The following is an 18,771-nucleotide window of genomic DNA, read 5'->3' on the forward strand; positions in this document are numbered from 1 at the left end:
TGTCAGAGACGCGGGGCGTTTCGTACTCGGAGCCGGTATCCCAGTCTGCAGAGCGCGGTAGCCGAGCACAGCCTGACGACTCGTTCCTGCAAGGGGTGCTGTCCTTGGCACATCAGCGCTGTTCCTGGGTATCAAATGCACACGTGCTGCACCTCCCAGCTGAGGCTCTCCGAGCTCTTCTCGCAGAGTAGGGAGCCAGTCCCCACCACCCCCATTCACACAGGGAGGGGCAGCCAGGGATGGAACCCAGGTGTCCTGGCTCCCAGCCCTGTGCATTAACCACTAGATTGTCCTCTTTCTCTAACATCCCCAGCCAGTGGGGAGTGGCTCTGGGAGCCCGAATAACCTCTGTTGTGGAGCTGCTGGGGTGCGCTGCCCTTTAACTAAGCCCCCCCTCCCCCCCCTCCGCAGGCCAGGGTCTCCCACCAGTGCCTGGCTCGCTTGTGCTCAGAGAAGGACAATGCTCCATCCCCAGCGTGCGTTGTTCACGCTTTCTGCGCAGCTATCACTGAGTCAGCGCCTGCTGCTCACGAGTGATCCCGGTGCGGGGCGGGCAAACCGGTCGCTGGCAGCAGGTGGCCCCCTGGAGCAGGGGTGGTGCCCGCGTTGAGCCAGCTGGAATGATGTTGTCTATAGTCAGGGGATGGTGCCCAGGGCTCTGGGGAGGTCAGTATGACTGGCATCTTCCCCCCGCGTCCCTCCCAAGCTCGAATGCTGCTCTGAGCTGAACCCCTGATGGGCAGCTCTCCAGGCGCCCGCTGCTCATGGCAGGTGAGCGCAGGTGCAGGGGTCCTGCTTTTCCCCATCTCCATGGGGCCGTCCGACAGCCGTCAGCCCATCCGAGTGCCCTGAGATGCCTTTGAGGGCGAGGCAGCGTGCTGATGGCACGGCGGTATGCACAGGCTGCCCTGCGGGATGGGTCTGCGATGTGACTGTCGTGGGGTTTGCCGCCCCTTTGTGGCGGGCGGCACAGGGAGGAAAGGTGGCCGAGCGGGCAAGGCACCGGGCTGGGAGCCAGGGGACGCGGGGTCAGTTCCCAGCTCTGTAGACCGAGGCTGGTGATCTCACTATTGAAGGTATTTTCCTGGTTCCCACCGGCAGAGTATCCGAGTGCCTCCTGGTGCTGCCCACATTTCCCCTTGCAATGCCCCGAAAGCCAGGGCAGGGCTATATCCCCATTGCACCAATGGGGAACTGGGGCCCAGAGAGACTCAAACTGATCTCAATGGGCGGTCGGTGCCGTCATGCCCTCTCTAGGCCTGACTCTCCCTGGCCTGCCCCAGCGCGCAGAGTGAGTGCAGAGCTGGAAGGGTGGGGGAGGGAGGCCAGGCGATGGAGATTCAGGCCCTCGGTCTCTACAAGGCAGATGCCAGGCAGGAGAGGTGGCAAGGTTCCTGCCTGCGAATCAGCAGAGCCAGGAGATTCGCATTCAGGATATAGGGGAGGGGGTCAAGCCGGGCTATATGGGAACCTTGGAATCAGTCATTTGGAGAGAGACGTGGGGGTTCTAGGGACTGGGATGAGCCGTGGAGGCCTGCAGGTTAAAGTGCTGTAGCCACCCTGCGTGGATTCCCTTCTCCTCTGGCCCCTAAGGGTCGGGGCGGCTCAGTCGAGCAGCCCATAAACTGCTGACCTGGCCCCAAGTCCTTGCTAGCATGGCCAGGCCGAGGATGCAGCCCCCCACCCCAGTAGGGCTCCCAACACTCCTCCCTGCTCCTTCCCCTTTCCCGGCCCGGAGCCCTGCTTGCTTCGGCGCTGGCTCTGCTGACGGATGCCATGAGACGTCGGAGCCGGGCAGGCAGCCGAGCGCCGGAGCATGCGCCCTCCGCAATCTTGCAGCCAGCGATGATCAGGAGCCTCGCTTGGCAGCCGGGGCCCTGCTTTCCCGTGGGGTGGGGACTCCTTGAATCATCCCAGGCAGAGAGGGCCGGGGAGTTTGCTGCCCCGCTGGGCGGGGCCGCAGCCTGCACTGAGGTCAGTAACAGGGCCTCCTGCTTGGCACAGACCCCTCTTGCTATTAGCGGGACTCTTGCTGCCAGCTGGACACCAGCAGGCTCCTTCGCCCGTGAGCACGTGCCGGAGCTCGGCTCTTAGGCTCATTAGATCATCGTGCGCCTGCCCCTGGCCAAGTCAGGCTGCTCCCCGCGGTGGGTGTGAGGACTTGGCGCCGGCTGGGTTCAGTTGTGTTCTCTGTTACTACAGGTCTCGGGCCTGGGATCAAAGGGAGACACGGGGAACTACAGTGGGGAGACCCCAGGGAAGAGCCCAGCATTTATCGCCGGCTAAGCACTCGGAGGATATCAGCTGATTCGGCCTTGGCACGCACCTGGGGGCCGGAGGAATCCATGCCCGCCTCTTGCAGATGGGGAGGCTAATGTGGAGAGGTGACTCCGCCCAGGCCATGGAGAGAGCTGCTGTCCCACTGGGGATCTGACCCCTGGACTTGCTGGGCTCCTTCGGCCGGGTCACACCTCTCCATCCGCCCCCGGCTTGCAGCGTGCATGTGCCGAGCTGGGCATGTGCACAAGCAAGCAACTCCATGCACGCAGAAGCAACCGAAACGCTTGCAGCAGCAGTGGGCTCTGCGCCTGGCCAGCCAAACGGGGCTTGCAGGAGTAAACTCGGACACTAGCTGGGAAGGCCAAGTGGCGTAACTTGGTCGGCGAGATGGGATCCGGGAGCTGCTCAGGGGGCTGGGATCTGAATACAGGAGCCCTGGTGCTCTGACCAGGCAGGCTCGCGTGCGATTAAACTGGCCGCTTTGTAGACGAGCTGGCTGGGAGGAGGCTTGTGCGGTGGCAAGTCACTTAGAATATACCCCGACTCCACGTCTCCTCCCCGGGGAAGCCAACCGGCAGGGCCCTGCCACCTGCTGCTGCTCATAGAGGGGCTCCATGAATAATAATACACCTGCGACCCCAGAGCAAAGAGAACTCACTCTGAAATCAAAGGAACGGGGAAAGCATTCCCCATGGGAACCTGCTGCTCACTGTCACAACGATCACGAGACTCCTTTCGGTTTACAGCCTGTCTTGTGTGCCCCTTTTCCCGCCCCGGGTTCTCCCCTTTTCTCCTCCCGTCGGTACCAGCACCCCACGGGAATGTGGGAACCCGAGATCGTCCCATTCGAAGCTTTTGTTCTATCCGTTGTTAGTGCGCAATCTGCAGCGTCCTTGGGAGGGGAATGGCATTTAGCAGATCAAAGGGTTTCACCCATGAATTTTCCCGTCCTCTCTTTGCCAACTGCCTGTGAGCTGGTGTGATTGTTGCTAGTTCGGTTGTAGAACAGCTTTTGCAACTAACTCCCGCGGGTGAGACTTCGTTCCCTGAAATCGGAGCTGCGTTGCTTGGACCCGTGTAGCCAGATTTGCAGAACCGCTCAGAGGCATCAAAGGGGCCCAGATTGGTACAGTGCCCTTCTGAGAATCCAGCCCAAGGGCCACGTGTTACTCACTGGATAATTATTTGCACTATGGTAGCAACTTGAGGTGCCCCGCCAACAAGCCCCCATCACACCACGGGGTGAGAGACAGGCCCTGCCTCAAAGAGCTCATGCTCTACACAGGATGGGCGAGGAAACCGAGGCACGGAGAGAGGCCCCCAGTTGCTTAGTGTCCGAGCTGGAATAGAACCCAGGTGTTCTGGGCACCACGTAAGTGGCCTAGCCCCTGGGCCATCCTGCCTCAAGTGCGCCTGTGGATACAAATTCCCAATCAGCCTCTGGGGAACACTCCCTGTTACCACAACCAATCCTGCCAAGTCAACGTGCTGGAGCCCCGAAGAGAGACAGACATGGGCAAAGCGGACTGAACTTTTCCAGGTTGTTTTCCATGGCTCTGCCTGCTCGTATAAAGGAGGATTCTTCTTTGGACAGACTCTCCATTCTGGACTAAGACAGGCCTGGCATATCCTCTCCCCCCACGCACACTTTTTCCTGGCTTAGGCTGATTCCACTGGAAGGATATTTTGGGATTCAACTCTGCTCTGGCATCTGAGAGCAGGCAAAGGAAAGCTGCCAGGAGGACGGCACCATTGCAGAAACTTCTCCTTCAACTTGCACAAGCAATTCCTCTGCAGCCTTCGCTCATGTGCAGCTACCCCCGGAAATCCCGGAAACAGACCCTGACAATGCCTGCCTCAGTTCCTTGCCCAAATCTGTGTTTTGTGATACCCTTCCCCCCCCCACACACACACACAGCCGATTCAGTTGGATGCAGTATTCTCCTTTTCCTCTCCTCAGCTGATGGCTGGTGTTGCTGTGAGCTGTTAAACAGCTGCCACCCCAGAAGAAGCTGCATTTCAGTGAGAGCGAAATTATCCCCTGTATGCATAGCTCTTCTTCACGCTACGGCCGCTCCACCCTGCTCTGGCACGGGGCCTTACAGGGACTGCAAACAGCAGCATGAGATGAGAATCAGGCTCCTGCACACCTTACCCAGGACTGCCCAGGAGTCCGTGACAGAATCCAGGAGCCCTGTGCTGTCACGCGCCCTCCACGGGGGAGTCTGGAGCTACCCGTTACCCCTCTGTCCTGGCCAGAGGGGGCACCGTGCCACCCCAGCCTTGGGGACAGACCCGTTCGCTCACAGCCAGCGCTCCTGTTACTTCTGCTTTTTTCTCTGGGGTTTGTGTGAATTTCTTCCCGCTGTGCTGGGGGATGTGCAGGAGGCAGCGGAGAAGCCAATGTTCTAGGTTGTGGCTTCGGGCAAAGCGCCGTTTGGCTCCAGCTAGTGCTGAGTCTTTCCTCCCGGCCAGCAGTTTTCCTCTTTTCTTCTGCCCCTCCTGGCTTCTGCTCAGTGCCTCTGCTGCCTTCTCCGTGCATCCCTGTCCTGGGGGCGCCGGCAGTGAGCTCTGTGCGGGGGCGTTCAGATGGGGGCTGCAGCATGGTATCCCCCGGGTGCACCTGGGTGCAGCCAGAGCTTCGGGAAACGTTTCCAGCAGAACCAGGCATTGGAAAGCAACAGAGCCTCACAGTGTCTGGGCTGGCTGGAGAGAGGAGTGGAGATGCTTGTCCCATCCCCCTTCGGGGGCCCTGCTACACCCCGGAGCTCTGAGTCTTCACAGGCCTGTCTGTGGTCTCCCTGCTGCAGGCGTCTCTTCCCCTCGGACTCCTCTTCCATAGAATCATAGAACCGGAGGGCTAGAAGGGTCGGGTCATCCAGTCTAACCCCTGCCAAGATGCAGGATTTGTTGTGTCTAAACCCTCCAAGACAGATGGCTCCAGCCCCCTTTGGAAAATCTCCAGTGAAGGAGCTTCCACCACCTCCCACTGTCCTATTGTTCTTACTGGGAGGAAGTTTTCCTGAGTTTTAATCTAAATCTGCTATGCTGTAGTTTGAACCCGTTGCCTCTTGTCCTGCCCTCTGTGGCAAGAGAGGACAACTTTTCTCCGTCTTTTTGACAGTGGCCTTTCGAGTATTTGAAGACTGCTGTCATCTCCCCCATTAATCTCCTCTTTTCCAGACGAAACATACCCAGTTCCTTCAGCCTTTGCTCGTATGGCTTGTGTTCCATCCCTCTGATCATCTTTGTCGCTCGCCTCTGGATCTTTTCTATACATTGGTGACCAAAGCGGGGCACAGTCCTCCAGCTGAGGCCCGACTGGTGCCGAGTAGCACCTGTGACTTTCCTGCCGTGCCTCCGTTAATGCAACCGAAAATTGCATTTGCTTCTTTTTGCCACAGCAGACTCATGTGGCGCTTGGCTCCAGCACAGTGCCCACCTGCTGCCAAGCCGCTTACCCCCCACGCTGGATTGGTGCATTTGGTTTTCCTTCCCTACGTGGAGCGCCTCGCATTTGTCGTCGCTGGATTTCATTTGGTCTCATGCTCTCCAATGGCCTTTCTCTGTCTCTCTCTGGCCCCGTTTGGCAGTGACTCTGTCCCTGCACTCAACTCGGGAACGGAGCAGGGCAGAAAGGTGCCTCTGAGCTGCCTTGCTGCCCCCGGTACTCCCTGGGTCTGCCTGGCCCCCAGTGAGCATTAGAACAGCCCGTGGGTGACTCTGATGTACACTCTGCTTCCCCCGGGTCCCCTATGGGCCCTGGGAAGCAAAGAATCCTAATGCCCAGCTGGTAGCACATGCGCCCGGCTGCCAACACTGACTGCAGGGGTAGAGCTCTGGTGCCAGCTCTGCCCATCCAGGGAGGCCCCTTGCCCAGCGGATTTTCAGGGGGCTGTTCCTCCCCCCACCCCACCCCCCGTTAAGGTCAGAGCAGCACCGAGGGGCCGTAGTGTAACTGAGACTCGGGCCATCTGGCTCTATCTCTCCCCCAGTCTGCTAGTTTGTAGCACTGTGACTCCGCCCACCTCTCATGGTGCCTGCCATGCTGCCCAGTTTGTGCCCTGGGCAGTAGGCTGGTATCTTCCCCCTTTCGCTGGGAGAGCTCCTGGGAGGCCCTCCCCTGCTCTGCCCCAGGAACTCTCCCTGGGGTTATGGTGCCGGTGGAGCCACTGGGATGGGGAGCAGTTCCGAACCCGCGAAGGAAGACGGTCCCCCATCAGAGCGGATCCCCCCGGAGCCCCAGGCACCGTGCTGCCCTGTCTCTGGCTATCTGTGCTCCTGCCTGCCGCCAATCAAGGGTCACATTCCATCGCCCTGACTAGGAGTTTGTTTTTCCCAGGAGTTGGCCCAGGCTGCCGTAAACAGCGGGCGACTCGCATTTCCCAGCTGCCTTGCTCCCCGTCCTCCCACTCGCCTCTCAGCTTCCTGGCAGCCGCCGTGGCCAGGTAGCAGAAAAGGGGGCGGGCGTTTGGGGGCAGACGCATGCTAGGACGTGACCTCGGGGACCAGGGGGAGGTGGGTTGGGGGGTGAGGGGTGTAATTAACCCAGGAGCCGTAAAGGAATGGGACTTTTGGGGGGTGTTTGAAATCCAGTATTGCAGCTCAGACCCATCTCTGGGTTCCTGCCGTCAAGTGGCTTAAAGGGGCAGAAGGGGTGTGTGAGAGAGAGATTTAGCCTCCCCAGGGCGTGATTTCCAGGAGCAGGGAAAACCTCTTTGCAAAGGCTTGCGACTGTGGCTGCCCTTAGCCAGCGGTTCGGTGGTTCTCCAGGCTGGGCAGCGGCTGTCCCCACGCGAGCGACCGGCGGCACCCGAGGGATGCGTTCTGCCCCTTGCAGCCCCACTGCTCGTGGCTTTCTTCAGCCACCCGAGTGGGTGTGGTCCATGTGCCGTGGGGCGGGATAGAGCATCGACTCCGAGAGCAGGAACGGGGCCGGGGAGACCCTGGGACAAAGGGATTTCCAGGGGAGCCGGGATCTGCCCTTCGCTGGATGGCCTGGCAGGCTGAGCATGTGAAAGTGAACGAGGCCCTTTGGCGTGGGATCGTTCCCATAGTGGGAAGGGGGAAATGATCTCAGCCCTGTCAGCCACCAGCGTGATTGATGGGGGGGATACGATCAGTCCCCAGACGCCAGTGGCCCTGCTGGACCCGAAGCAGAGAGGCTGAGGGAAGATGTGGTGGGGGCCTGCAATGCTATGGCATGATTCGGGGAGGGGGAGATCTCCCCCTACTCGGCGGAGGCTGGCGCAAATTAATCACTTGCCCAGCACGGCAGAGTAAGGGGAAAATATGAGTCAATAAATGGGTGCAAAGAGCCTGTCCAAAACATGCCAGCAAAAAGTGCCAGCTGAGGGGCCCTGGAGATTTGAGGTTCCTGGGTATCACCAGAACAGAGTCAGCACAGACAGTGCCCCCCCCCACTGCCCTGCCAATACACCTCCCCCCCGAGCAGAAGGGGCCCCTGCTAGGACAGGGGCTGCATCAGTGGCCCGTGGGTTGCTCGACCCTTAATGTCTCCGCTGGGATTGAAAACACAGCAACCAGCTAGGCTGCGGGAGCCTCTCCGCTCTGCCCTGCGCGGGGACCCTCCAGACTGGTTTTATCCAGGCTGCCCGGCAGCTGCCAGGCGGGGACAATATCGGGTCCCTTGGTACAAATCTGATCTGACACCCTAGCAGCGGATGGGGCTTCAGAGCCTGTCGCCCAGACCAAGCCACCTTCACGCGGCTCAGCCGGGGGTTGTTTTTATTAGTCATTCCTGGGACCCACACCTTGGGGGCGCTAGCACTCAGGTGCCTGCAGACTGGGGTCCGTGTGAGAGCACGCTGCCGGTGTGGGGGAAGCCCCGTGGCCACGCCCGACCCCTGGGTTCCCACTCGCCCTCTTGCGGCTCGCTGGCAGGCTGAGCGCTGCGTGCCTGTTGTCGCTGACGGCGGTTTCTCTTCCAGGCGAGCGATGTCCACGTTTGCAACAGGAGGGGCTGAAGCTAGACCAGGCCAGTGACAAGCATGTAAATATAACGGGTGAGTGTGCGCGCCAAAAGGCCCGGATGGGTTGGCCGCTCTCCTGGCTCGGCAGGGCCATCCATCCTGCAGCAAGCCGGGAGCTTTGCGGCCTGGGTCTCATCTGTGATTCTCCCCCCCGGCCCTTGCAGGTTTTAATCTTATTAAGCGGTTTGCTCTTCTGAAGACCTCGTCTGTAAAGAAAATCCGCAATCCCAAAGGGCCCCTGATCCTCCGGCTGGGCAGCACGCCCCTGGTCCAACCCACGCAGTAAGTACCCAGCTGGTCTGCCTGTCACAGTTGGGTGGTGAAGGGTTAACTGAGAGGCACAGGGGGCTGCTCTTGGCTGCCAGCCCCCCAGATTTGAAGCCACTGATTGCAGGAAGTGGCTGGACCCCCCAACTGAGAAAGTGGGCTCTTGGTGCTAGGCGCTGTACAGACACACAGTGCAAAACAGCCTGCCCTGAAGAGACCAGGCAGAACCTCCCACCCTGTGCTTCTGAGCCTGTTCCCGGGCTGCGCAGTGCGGACTAAGGGAGGGCTTCTATGGGCCATGTGCTGTCACCGCGGGCTAGGTGAGCCGTCCCGTTTGGACTGGAGCTGCTGGGGCCGCACTGTGGATTCTCCGGCCCGGTGCCCTCCTGCGTGCTGGTGTGTTGTGACTTGCCTCCTCTCACAACCAAGCTCTTTTTTTTTTTTCCATTTTATCCAAAATGTATTGACAGTCAGATGGGTGAGGCTACAGGGACAGTATGAAAGTCACATTCTCCCCTCACATTCTAGAGACGTGTCGGAACCCTTCTGTTCACCTCTTGCCCCTTAATGTTGCTGTGGCTGAATCCCTTGCTCTCGAACCGTCCGTGTTTGTCTGTGCAGCCAACTGCGCAGGTAGTCCCACCCATCTCAGACACACTTTCGTTTAGTGCTGCTTTCGTCTGAAGGCGCATCCTTCTGTACGCCTTGCCCTGCCTTGCCTCCAGTCAGCTGGCACAGCGCAATGGAGCAGCCAACACACAGAACTAGTCTGAGCACGGCTGAATACAGGTGTGATTTTGTAGCAACCTGGACACTTCACATCCATGAAATAGGAGTTCGGACTCTGGGCCAGATGCTGCTGCTTCTGTTTCCGCTTCTCTTCGGGGGAGGGATGCAGCAGGTCCTTCGCCAGAGGCAATTGATCTGTCCTGGAAATCCCAGGGCTGCCGCTGCTGACTGTCCCTCTCGGGAGCTGAAAGGCACTCTGCGCCTCTCCGGGATAGCTGGGCCGCACCCTCCTCTGCAGGGAGAGAAGCACTGATTCAACGGGGCGTGGTGCTCGAGGTCCCTGCGGGATGGATTGACCAGGGGCAGGGGCAGCAGCTGGGGAAGTCACCTGACTTCACTCCTCTCTCCCCGGTTGCTGAGGTGGGTAGAAAGAACAGGAGTACTTGTGGCACCTTAGAGACTAACAAATTTATTAGAGCATAAGCTTTCGTGGACTACAGCCACGAAAGCTTATGCTCTAATAAATTTGTTAGTCTCTAAGGTGCCACAAGTACTCCTGTTCTTTTTGCGGATACAGACTAACACGGCTTCTACTCTGAAACCTGAGGTGGGTAGCTTTCCCTGGAGGTGGATTTGGTGGTGCAGCTGCCAGCTGTCTGTGTTTCTGGTCACCTTTGCCTGGAAAAACAACTCTGGCAGGCCAGCACCCTAGCACCTGCTACAGCTCTCTCCTGCCGTCGTGGTCCAGACCATGGGCAGTCGCCCGGCTGCCGCTGTGGTATTTGAGAGCATGACTATACCGTGCTGTCTATTGGTAAGAGATGCGTTCCTCTGCTGTCTTGAATCCTTACTCTGGAATGCTGCGGTGTGTGTTTTGGGGTTACCAGGTGTCACTCCATTGTAGTGGGACCATTAATGCAGAGCCCTGCAGTATTATTGTGGGCCCAGAGCGTTATCCAGTGTGATGGCTCCATTACTGGAGAATACGGTCGCTTTGTGAAAACTCGGATGCAGCCTTCGCTGTGGCCTCCCGACCCGCTCCCCCAGCGTTGTTCTTTGCGTAGGGTGTTGCTCCGATGAGGGTGAGGGGCTGTGGCTCTAGAATACGGCTGTCGTTTTTTAGCCAGGGTTTCCCAGCTCACTGCCCCTCTTGCTCTAAGCCCCAAGCATTAGAGAGGAGAAAGCAACGTCTGGGTCTCTGAGGCCAGTAAGATGCAGCAGTTGGACTTGCTTCTCCACTCGCTTTGTTTAAAGGGGCAAGGTCAGACTCATTAGACCCCACAAATCACTTCTCTCAGCAGCAGCTCCTCCGTGCAGGTACGAAGGGTCACGCTCCTTGCTGCGCTCTGCTTTCAGCAACTGCTTGGCAAATGACGCTGGGCCGGGACCTTTGCTGGCCCCCCTCACAAATCAGCCACCCCCGTGTGGAGCAGGGAGCTGCTTATTCGGCCATAATCACAACTCCCATGCCCGGAGCCATGCATCTTCTGCCCAGAGCATCGCCTGGCACCTCGCAGATTACAGATCTCGCAGCTGCCTCTGGGGTGGAGGGTAGCAGCTGGCGGGTCCATAGCACAGGTGGTGAGGGGAAATTCTCGCCAGTAGCCCCAGGGCAAACGCCTGCCCTTATGAAAAGCGGCCTGGGGTCTTTTAGGTCATACAGGGCAGGGAAGGGACCTTACCCAGCGTTGAGCCTCTGTGTCTGTGGTGATTTCAGACCTGAATCATGTGGCTGCTGCAGCGCCGAAGGGCGTGTTTGAGAGGGGAGGGGAAATCTCGTCCTTGGGGCCTCCAGCTGCTGCATGGGGGGCCCTGCAGAGCCAGTGAGGAGACCCTCCTACCCCAGCACCTCGGGCGGCTGGTGCTCCGCTTCCAGCTTGTGCCTTGGCCGTGTGTCCTGTTACAGAGCTTGGGCTGCAGTCAGTCCAGCACTCAAATCGACTCCCCGCTTCCCTCCCCGTCTAATGGGCTTTTCACCATCTCCGGCTGCCCTCCCCGATGGTCAGACACGGAGCCCGCCTGCACCATGGCTCCCGTAGCTCCTTCTCCTGCCTGCCGCCCGCAGCCCCGGGGCAGGAGCCCTGATCCGAACCCAGAGAGGGGAAACTGTCACCTCTCCACCAGGATCCTGCCTTTGATCTCCCCCAGACCCCTCCTGGCAGCAGGTGCCCTCCTGCGGCTCTGTGCTGTGGAAAGCAGTGTCGGCAGAGAGCCGGGGCGAGGTTATGATCTCAGAGCCAGGCCCGGCACCCTCCAGGGGCTGGGTGGGATGTTTAGGATCGGGCTGGAGGGCCCCTCTCCAGTGTGGGAGCTGGGAGCTGCAGATCAGCTGGCAGCTGCACCCGTTGTGCGCACCGTGCTGGGGTGGCAGAGCAGGTCTGGCTGCTCACCCGGCACCGGTAGCTGGGTTGGAGGCTCCCCGGGCAGGGGGTGCGCGGGTGTCCCAGGTGCAGGCTGAGTGCGGCGAGGACCGTCTTAATCCTCGAAAGTAAATCATGTGGTGAAGCAATTCAGCCGGGACGCTGGCCAGGGCCTTATGCAATAGCCGCTCTGTGCGTGTGTTTTCTATCCCCATCTTGGCAAGCAGCGGGATGGGTCTAGACTGGCGGATTGAAATGCTTAGCTGTGACTAGCCACGCCGTTCCTTTCAGCAGGGGCTGGCCGCTTGGAGACTGCCCCGCTGGGCCCTCTCCCGTCATCCTGTGTAACCCGGGCTTCTTTCCCAGGCACTCTCCGCTCCCCCACGGCCCGTGTAAACGTGCACGGCGCCGGGGAAGGCCCGAGGGTGAGCGTAAGGATCGGGGCTGCAGCATCAGTTGCCCAGTGGGGAGCTCTGGATGGGACGGGCAAAGCTCTTTTCTCAGTGACTGGAAGCTGCCCCCGGCTGGACTAGTCCAGGTGCAGGTGTGCGTGGCGGGAGTCAGGAGCGAGTCCGTCTCCTTCCAGCTGCCCGTCGCCTTAGGAGCAGCGTGGGAAGTGGGTGCTAGGCCCTGTGCCCCAAAGGGCATGTGGTATAAGCAGCTCCCACCTCCAGCTGACTCACCCTGTCCCTGACCCAGCTCTAGCAAACTCCAGCTCCCAGTGCAGGGCAGCCCCAGGTTAGAGGGTACCTGGCCCGGTCCTTAGTGCCTCTGCTGGGGACTCGGGAGACCTGGGCTGAATTCCTGGCTTTGCCACTGACTCCCTGTGTGACCTTGGATGAGTTACTTAGTCACTTCCAGTTTCTCTCGCACCTCTCCATCCTGGCTCTATAAAGAACCCCACAAGAAAAACCAGTGGGGAAGAGCGGAGGGTCCTGGAGAGACACCAGTAACCACCTGCTCCTGCCCAGGGGAGAGCTTTGGGGTCCTGTCTGCACCCAGCAGGGCTTCCTCACAGCCTCAGCCCTGGCGGAGATCTGCCTGTCCACAGCGCTAATCCCACTCCCAAGCAGAAGCTGAGGAAAGCGTTGGCACAGCGGAGAGGCAGCCAAGAGCTGCCTGGATCCTGTTGGCGAGGTCGGCATCGCTCACTCTCGAGTGCGCTGGAGCTCAGCGTTCGGGAGGGGACGAGCAAACTGGGGGAGGTAAAATAGCAGTTTCCTGCCCTTGAACGTTTCCACCCTTCGCCCCGTTCAGGTGCTGGAACATCAGGACTGTTGTGTTGTCCATGGCTTGTGTTTGCCTGGCTTCCAGCCAGAAGTGGAGGTGCTGGGATGAGAGAGAAGCTAGCTTGTGGAAATGTCTCCGAGTGGGAAGTTCTGCTCCCAGGAGGTCCCAACCTGGACTCAGATTCAGAGAGCAGCAGCGGCCAGACCTGCTTCTCCAAGCTGAGCCCGGAACCCCTGGGCTTGTCCCCCATCACCTTGCTTGGTTGAAGCACTGGACTGGGGCTCAGGAGACCGGGGTTCTAGTCTGCCTGTATGACCCTGGGCCGGTCACTTAACCTCTCTGTGCCGCCATTCCGTAAAGTGAGGTCACACGTCTGCCTTGTCTGTCTTGTGAGCTCTTCAGAGCCGGGACCGTCTCTTACCGTGCGTATGAGCAGCGCCTAGCACTGCTACTGTCATACAAACCACACGGATCCCTGCCCCCCTCAGTCACAACACACGGGATGGCTCCCACGAAATCCTGGGCTCCTCGGGCCGCGGCCGAGCAGAGAAGCAATGCTCTGTCACGCAAGGAGGGATTGGATTCTGCCAGGCTGCGGCGGGTCAGTCCAGTTGTAATCGCTTTTAACTGGCCCTCGGGCAAACTGCTCGGGTCTCCTGCTGCAGCTGAGTTTCCTCCTGCCTTGTGCCTTCCCCAGGGCCGTGGAATGGGCCCCAGCACGGAGAGTGGCTGTGTACAATGGGATCCACATGGCGGTGAGCAAAACCCGCCTTCTCGGGGTAGACTCAGGGAACTCTGTCTATTTCGCTTCACAAAGGCGAGGTTCAGGGGTGACCAGGTTCCAGTCCAGTTGACATGGGGCACAAATATTTGCTGATATGCTCTAGCTAATAATCGAACATGATCTCATGGCCGGAAGCTGAAGCTAGACAAATTCAGACTGGCAGTACAGTGAGAGTACGGAACCGTTGGAACAGCTAACCAAGGCTCGTGGTGGAGTCTGTCACGGGCGATGTTTGTCTCAGGATTGGGTGATCTGAAAGCTCTGCTCTAGGGATTTTGGGGGGGATGTTCTCTGGCCTGGGCTGTACAGGAGGTCTGACTGGAAGATCACAATGGTCCCTTGGAATTTATGAATCTAAAATCAGATCCCCTGTCTGTTTCATCACGTCCTCTTCTCCTGGGTCTACCTGGGCTCCACCATGGTCCCCATCGCCGTCAGATCCAGGATTGCTGGTCAGGGATATCTGACCGTCTTTTTTTCATTGGAAAATGCCGATTTGTTGCGTCCGAAACAGCTAGCAGGAAAGAGGTGGTTTGGATGAACTTTCCCTTTTGAAAAAAAATGTGACCTCTCCCACCCCCCACCCAAGTTCTGAAATTGTCAAAACGTCCTAGCTGCCTGGTCTCTCTCCAGAGCCATGTGGGGCTGGATGGGACCTTGACTAAGTCACTCTTTAGGCTGGTGGAGTTTGCCTGGAACTCTCCAGCCTGTTAATAGGTGTCAGTCCTGCTGCGAAAGGGTTACGTAGGTTGGATGTAATGGATGTGGGAGAGGTTTTCTGGAGAGAAAGGACCTAGGGGATGGGCTGAGCTGTCCTGAGGGAGGAGCACTAGAGGCAGCCCAGCCTGGGGAGAAGGCTGGAGTGGATGTTTCTCTCTGTTAATGAAGCTGAGCCCTTGGAAGGGGGGTAGGTGACTTTCCTGTTTTGGCTGTGGGTTCCTACCAGCGGATCAGTGGTGCTACATGCTAGGCAGCCATGGCCCAGAGGCCTGTGTTGTGTGGAAGGCAGAGGTGTTGAGCCCACGCCCTCTGCCTGAGCTGCTGGAGGGTGATTGGCTCACAAAGCACTATTGCCATTTCCTCTTTCAGTGGCTGCTTTCAGTCCCCTTGGTTTCCCCTCCTCTCTCTTTTTCCATTCACGCCTTTAGCTGGCTGCTAAAGTGATCGCAGCTGGGGGGTGGGCCAGGGCCCGCAGTGGCTGTTTGGGGTGGGGGGCGTTGGGTTCGTCTGTATCTCGGGGTGCATGCACCATTGCCAGCCCCTCCTGTAGGTGCTCGCTTTCAGGGCTGAGTCATGCAGCAGGTATGCAGTGGGGAAGCAAATGAGGAGCCAGCCAGGACAGGCAAGTAACCTGGAGCTTGTCTCTGTGGCGAGGAAGGGAGCAGGCCAGTTAGTGGATGCCTAAGGAGCGATTGCACCATGCCAGAACTGTTAGCATGTCTCACTCCTAGGGTGGGAAACATCTCCCTTCACCTCAGGCTTTTGTACCCAGCTGAACAGGGATAGGCAAGGGAACCATCTGAACAGGGTTAGCACCTGCCCGGGCTCCTCTCCACAACCCCTTGCGTATCTGCTGCACCCTCTGTAATATGCAGATAGAAATCGTGTCACCCACCGTCAAAATGCAGTCCCCTCTGGGGTGGAACGTGGCAGCAGCTTAGGACAGCCAGTGAAGAATTCTGTGATCTAAAGTGAAACTGCAGGGGAACTTCAGAAGGCAGAAGGGACTGGCCAGGACTCTGGGGCTAACACCCTCCGGCCCCTTGCCAGGTGCTGTGCGTCGTGCCCTCTGTTCTCAGCAAGCTGGTTTCACTCACCGGCCCCAGTAACAGCAGCTGGCGCCCGCTGCTTTCTCCCCTCCCAGAGGAGCAGGGCAGGGATCCGTGGTTCGTCTTGCTGCCCTTCACCCAGCTCCTGCAGCGGACTGGATGGCGGAAGGGGGGTTATTCTCATCAGGCAGCATTTGAGGAGGGCAGCTGGGCCTTGTACCTTTCACTAACATGCCTCCCTAGGCGGGCTGAATGGGGCTTGGCTGCATTCAAGGTGCTGTTTCTCACTCCTCTGGCCTCCCCAGTGCCCACCCCAAACTGGCACTACCAGGGAGTGCTTTCTGGGCTCTGGGGGGCTCACTCTGCTCTGGATGATGTTCTCCTGATTGAAGTGACACAAAGAGAGACCAGAGGCAATGGCGGTGGGCGCTTTTATAAACGTGGGTGACAACCATCTGCCTTTCCCAGCTGCCCAGCGGAGGTGGCTGCATCTTTGTGGTTGGTAACGGGGAGGAGTAAAGGGGAAAATGTTGGGCTGAGGTCAGGCGCCAGTTGCAGAAAGAGGGGTCGTAGGGAGCTCTGAGAGAGGACACTGTGGGGAAGGTGCTGGACTGGGATTCGGGAGATCTGGGGTCAAGTCTCAGCACTGCCACTGACTCCCTCTGTGACCCTGGGCAAGTCCCTCCATCTTTCCGTGGCTCAGCTCCCGATCTGTCAAGTGGGGTTGAGAATCCATCCTTTGTCGGCCTTGCCTATTGAGGCGGGGACGGTATGTGCAGTGCCCAGTACGATGGGACCTTCCCCTAGGCCTTCTCCCCTGGATAGATGACAGGGACCATCCCATCCACACCTCTGAGAGAGCTACTGGCAGGATCCGCGCAGCATGGAACCAGAATAACCTAGGCGAGATCCTTTGTAAATACGTGACTCACTGCCGGGCAATGTTGTTGCGACAGTGGGAACAATTCGGCAGCTGGAACTGACCAGCGCTGGAGTTAATCCGTCCGGTGGAACCTCCACACATACGCACGCTGGCCGCTCTGACTCTGACAGATGTTGGCAGCTGCTGCAGTGAAAGAGGACGAGGTTTCGGATTTTGAACCTCTGCGCTCTCCGCTTTAGTTTTTGTTTGCTTAGGAAAAAGAGGGAACTTCTGGGCCATTTTTCTGTTGTTTTGGTTGGAGTTGGGACAAGGGGAGCGGAAAATGGGAAGTGCCTGGCCTTTTAGCCAGGGAAGGAATCCATGGGAAGGAGTGTGAATTCATTTATCATCCACCCTGGGTCAGGGCTGGCCTGGGTACGATGGGCTTCATCAGCTTTGGGCATTGCTTTAGAATTCGGCTTGAGGCCCTGAGGGTGTGTGTGTGTGTGTGTGTTGCGGGGGGGAGGGGGGGGAGGGTTGTGCTACTGGGTTGGGGGGTTGGTGGTGATGTGGATGTTTCCGTGTCTAGGAGTGTGTGTGTTGGGAGATGTTTGGGGGGGGGGGGGGTTGGATGCATGTGTTGGGGGTGTTTGTGCATCTGTTTGGGTGTGTGGGTGGGGGGTGAGTGTGGGGGTGTCTGGGGGGGGTGTCGGGGTATTTGGCTGCCTGTCTGGGAGGAGTGTGTGTGTGTGTGTGTGTGTGTGTGTTAGGAGATGTTTGGGGATGAGTGTGGGATGTATGTGTTGGGGGTATTTGTGCATCTGTTTGGGAGTGTGTGTGGGGATGAGTGTTGGGGTGTCTGGGGGATGTCAGGGTATTTGGCTGCCTGTCTGGGAGGAGTGTGTGTTGGGAGATGTTTGGGGATGAGTGTGGGATGCATGTGTTGGGGGTGTTTGTGCATCTGGTGGTGTGTGTGTCAGGGTGTCTGGGAGGAGGGGTGTTCTGGTGCACTGGGAATTGTTGTGTGGTTTTGGCTTGCATTAGCCAATACTGGCCCAAGCTTTGAGGACAGACAGATCCTTCCACACGATGTGAGGCTGGCTGGCAGGCCGGCTGCCTCTCATTGATCTCCTGTTTCATAAGCGCTGGCACCTCCAGTGCAGCCCAGAGCCCTGACATTTCCCTGCTGGAGACGCAAACAGCTCCCGCTCCCCCAGCACGCGGGCGCTTCCTGTTTTGATCTGAACTCTTCTGTTTGCGCTTCGTCCGGCTCTGCAGCCCCCGCCGCAGACGTAAACAGCAGCCACCAGGCTGCCTTCTCAAGGAGAGATCAGGTTCCCCCTCCTCCGCGCACACCCCGCTGCCCTGCAGAGGCTGTGTGCACCGCGTGGAGCTGGGTTCGGGAGGGATAGGGTTGGGCATTGCTTCCCTGGCCCCAGGAGTGCAGGGAGCTGCCATGGGATGGAGGAGGCACAGGGGCCTTTATCCCAAGTCTTGGACCCGCTTGACTTGGCTGTGACTTGACAAGGAGAGATGGGGACAGAGCTGGCACTGCCACCTGCCCTGCCTCTGTTTAAGTCTGCTCCCTTCATGGGAGGCACGCGCCAAGGACCTCTCTGCCCACTGGCAGAGGGCGCAGGGGGGAAAGAGGGTTGCAGGGATCCGTTCGCCATGTGAGGTCTGTGCTGAAAGCCTGCGTCGCACGGGCCAGGGTCCCCAGTGCGAGATGTGCCCAGAGTTGTGTATAACAGTTATTGTCACGGAGTGTGGGGGGACACAAGGCCCTGCACCCCCGGCTTCCTGCGATTCACCATGACTCTCAGCCAGCCAGTAAAGCAGAAGGTTTATTTAGACGACAGGAACACAGTCCAAGACAGGTCTTGCAGGCACAGACAACAGGATCCCCCGCAGTTAGGTCCATCTTGGGGTCCCAGGGCACCACAGCCCCATTGGGAGGTCAGAGGCCTGTCTGCCTCCCAGCCATTCCACCAGCCAGCTCCTGAAACTCTCCCTTCAGCGACCCCTCCCACAGCCTTTGTTCAGTTTCCCGGGCAAAGGTGTCACCTGGCCTCTAACCCCTTCCTGGGTTCTCACGTTACATGCTCAGGTATCTTCCCTCAAGGCCAGTCTCCCATCCCGCAATGCAGACCGTCCTAGCCAACCTCCCCTGCCTTCCCAGCCAACACTCCCCCCTCAGCATTCAAAGACCACATTAAGAACAGTCACAGTGATGTTCTCGAGGTCTGGGAATTAAGGCAGGTCACTGGAAGGGGATGGACACAACCAGTCAGCTGGGGTGCACTGTTCCTTTGGGAGTGTCCAATGGATCTGGGACTGGGCGTCCCGGAGGGCTCGAGGGTGTCTGTGAGTCTGTCCGTTGCTGCCGAGGAACAGCAGTGCCCGCGGGGGCTGGGAGGGGAGTACCTGTGGCCAGGCGTATCAGGGAGCTGCCCCTGGCAGGTACCAACAGGGGGTGCTCATGCCAAGAGCAGGGGCT

The 18,771-nt window shown here is 58.9% G+C and overlaps 1 protein-coding gene and 1 pseudogene across 9 annotated transcripts in view; one reads left to right on the forward strand and one right to left on the reverse strand.

Annotated features, from left to right (window-relative positions):
- Window positions 1-18,771, forward strand: part of COL16A1 (collagen type XVI alpha 1 chain) — a 163,753-nt gene that overhangs the window by 77,188 nt on the left and 67,794 nt on the right. For all 9 annotated transcript variants that reach the window (XM_065577009.1, XM_065577010.1, XM_065577011.1 and 6 more), the window contains exons 3-4: window positions 8,232-8,306; window positions 8,438-8,555. In XM_065577009.1, the coding sequence (XP_065433081.1) occupies window positions 8,232-8,306; window positions 8,438-8,555 (193 nt within the window). The remainder of the gene's footprint in view (window positions 1-8,231; window positions 8,307-8,437; window positions 8,556-18,771) is intronic.
- Window positions 9,088-9,366, reverse strand: LOC101941577 (small ribosomal subunit protein eS27-like; annotated as a pseudogene).

This window comes from Chrysemys picta, chromosome 23, assembly GCF_011386835.1.
Source record: "Chrysemys picta bellii isolate R12L10 chromosome 23, ASM1138683v2, whole genome shotgun sequence".
Taxonomy (NCBI): domain Eukaryota; kingdom Metazoa; phylum Chordata; order Testudines; family Emydidae; genus Chrysemys; species Chrysemys picta.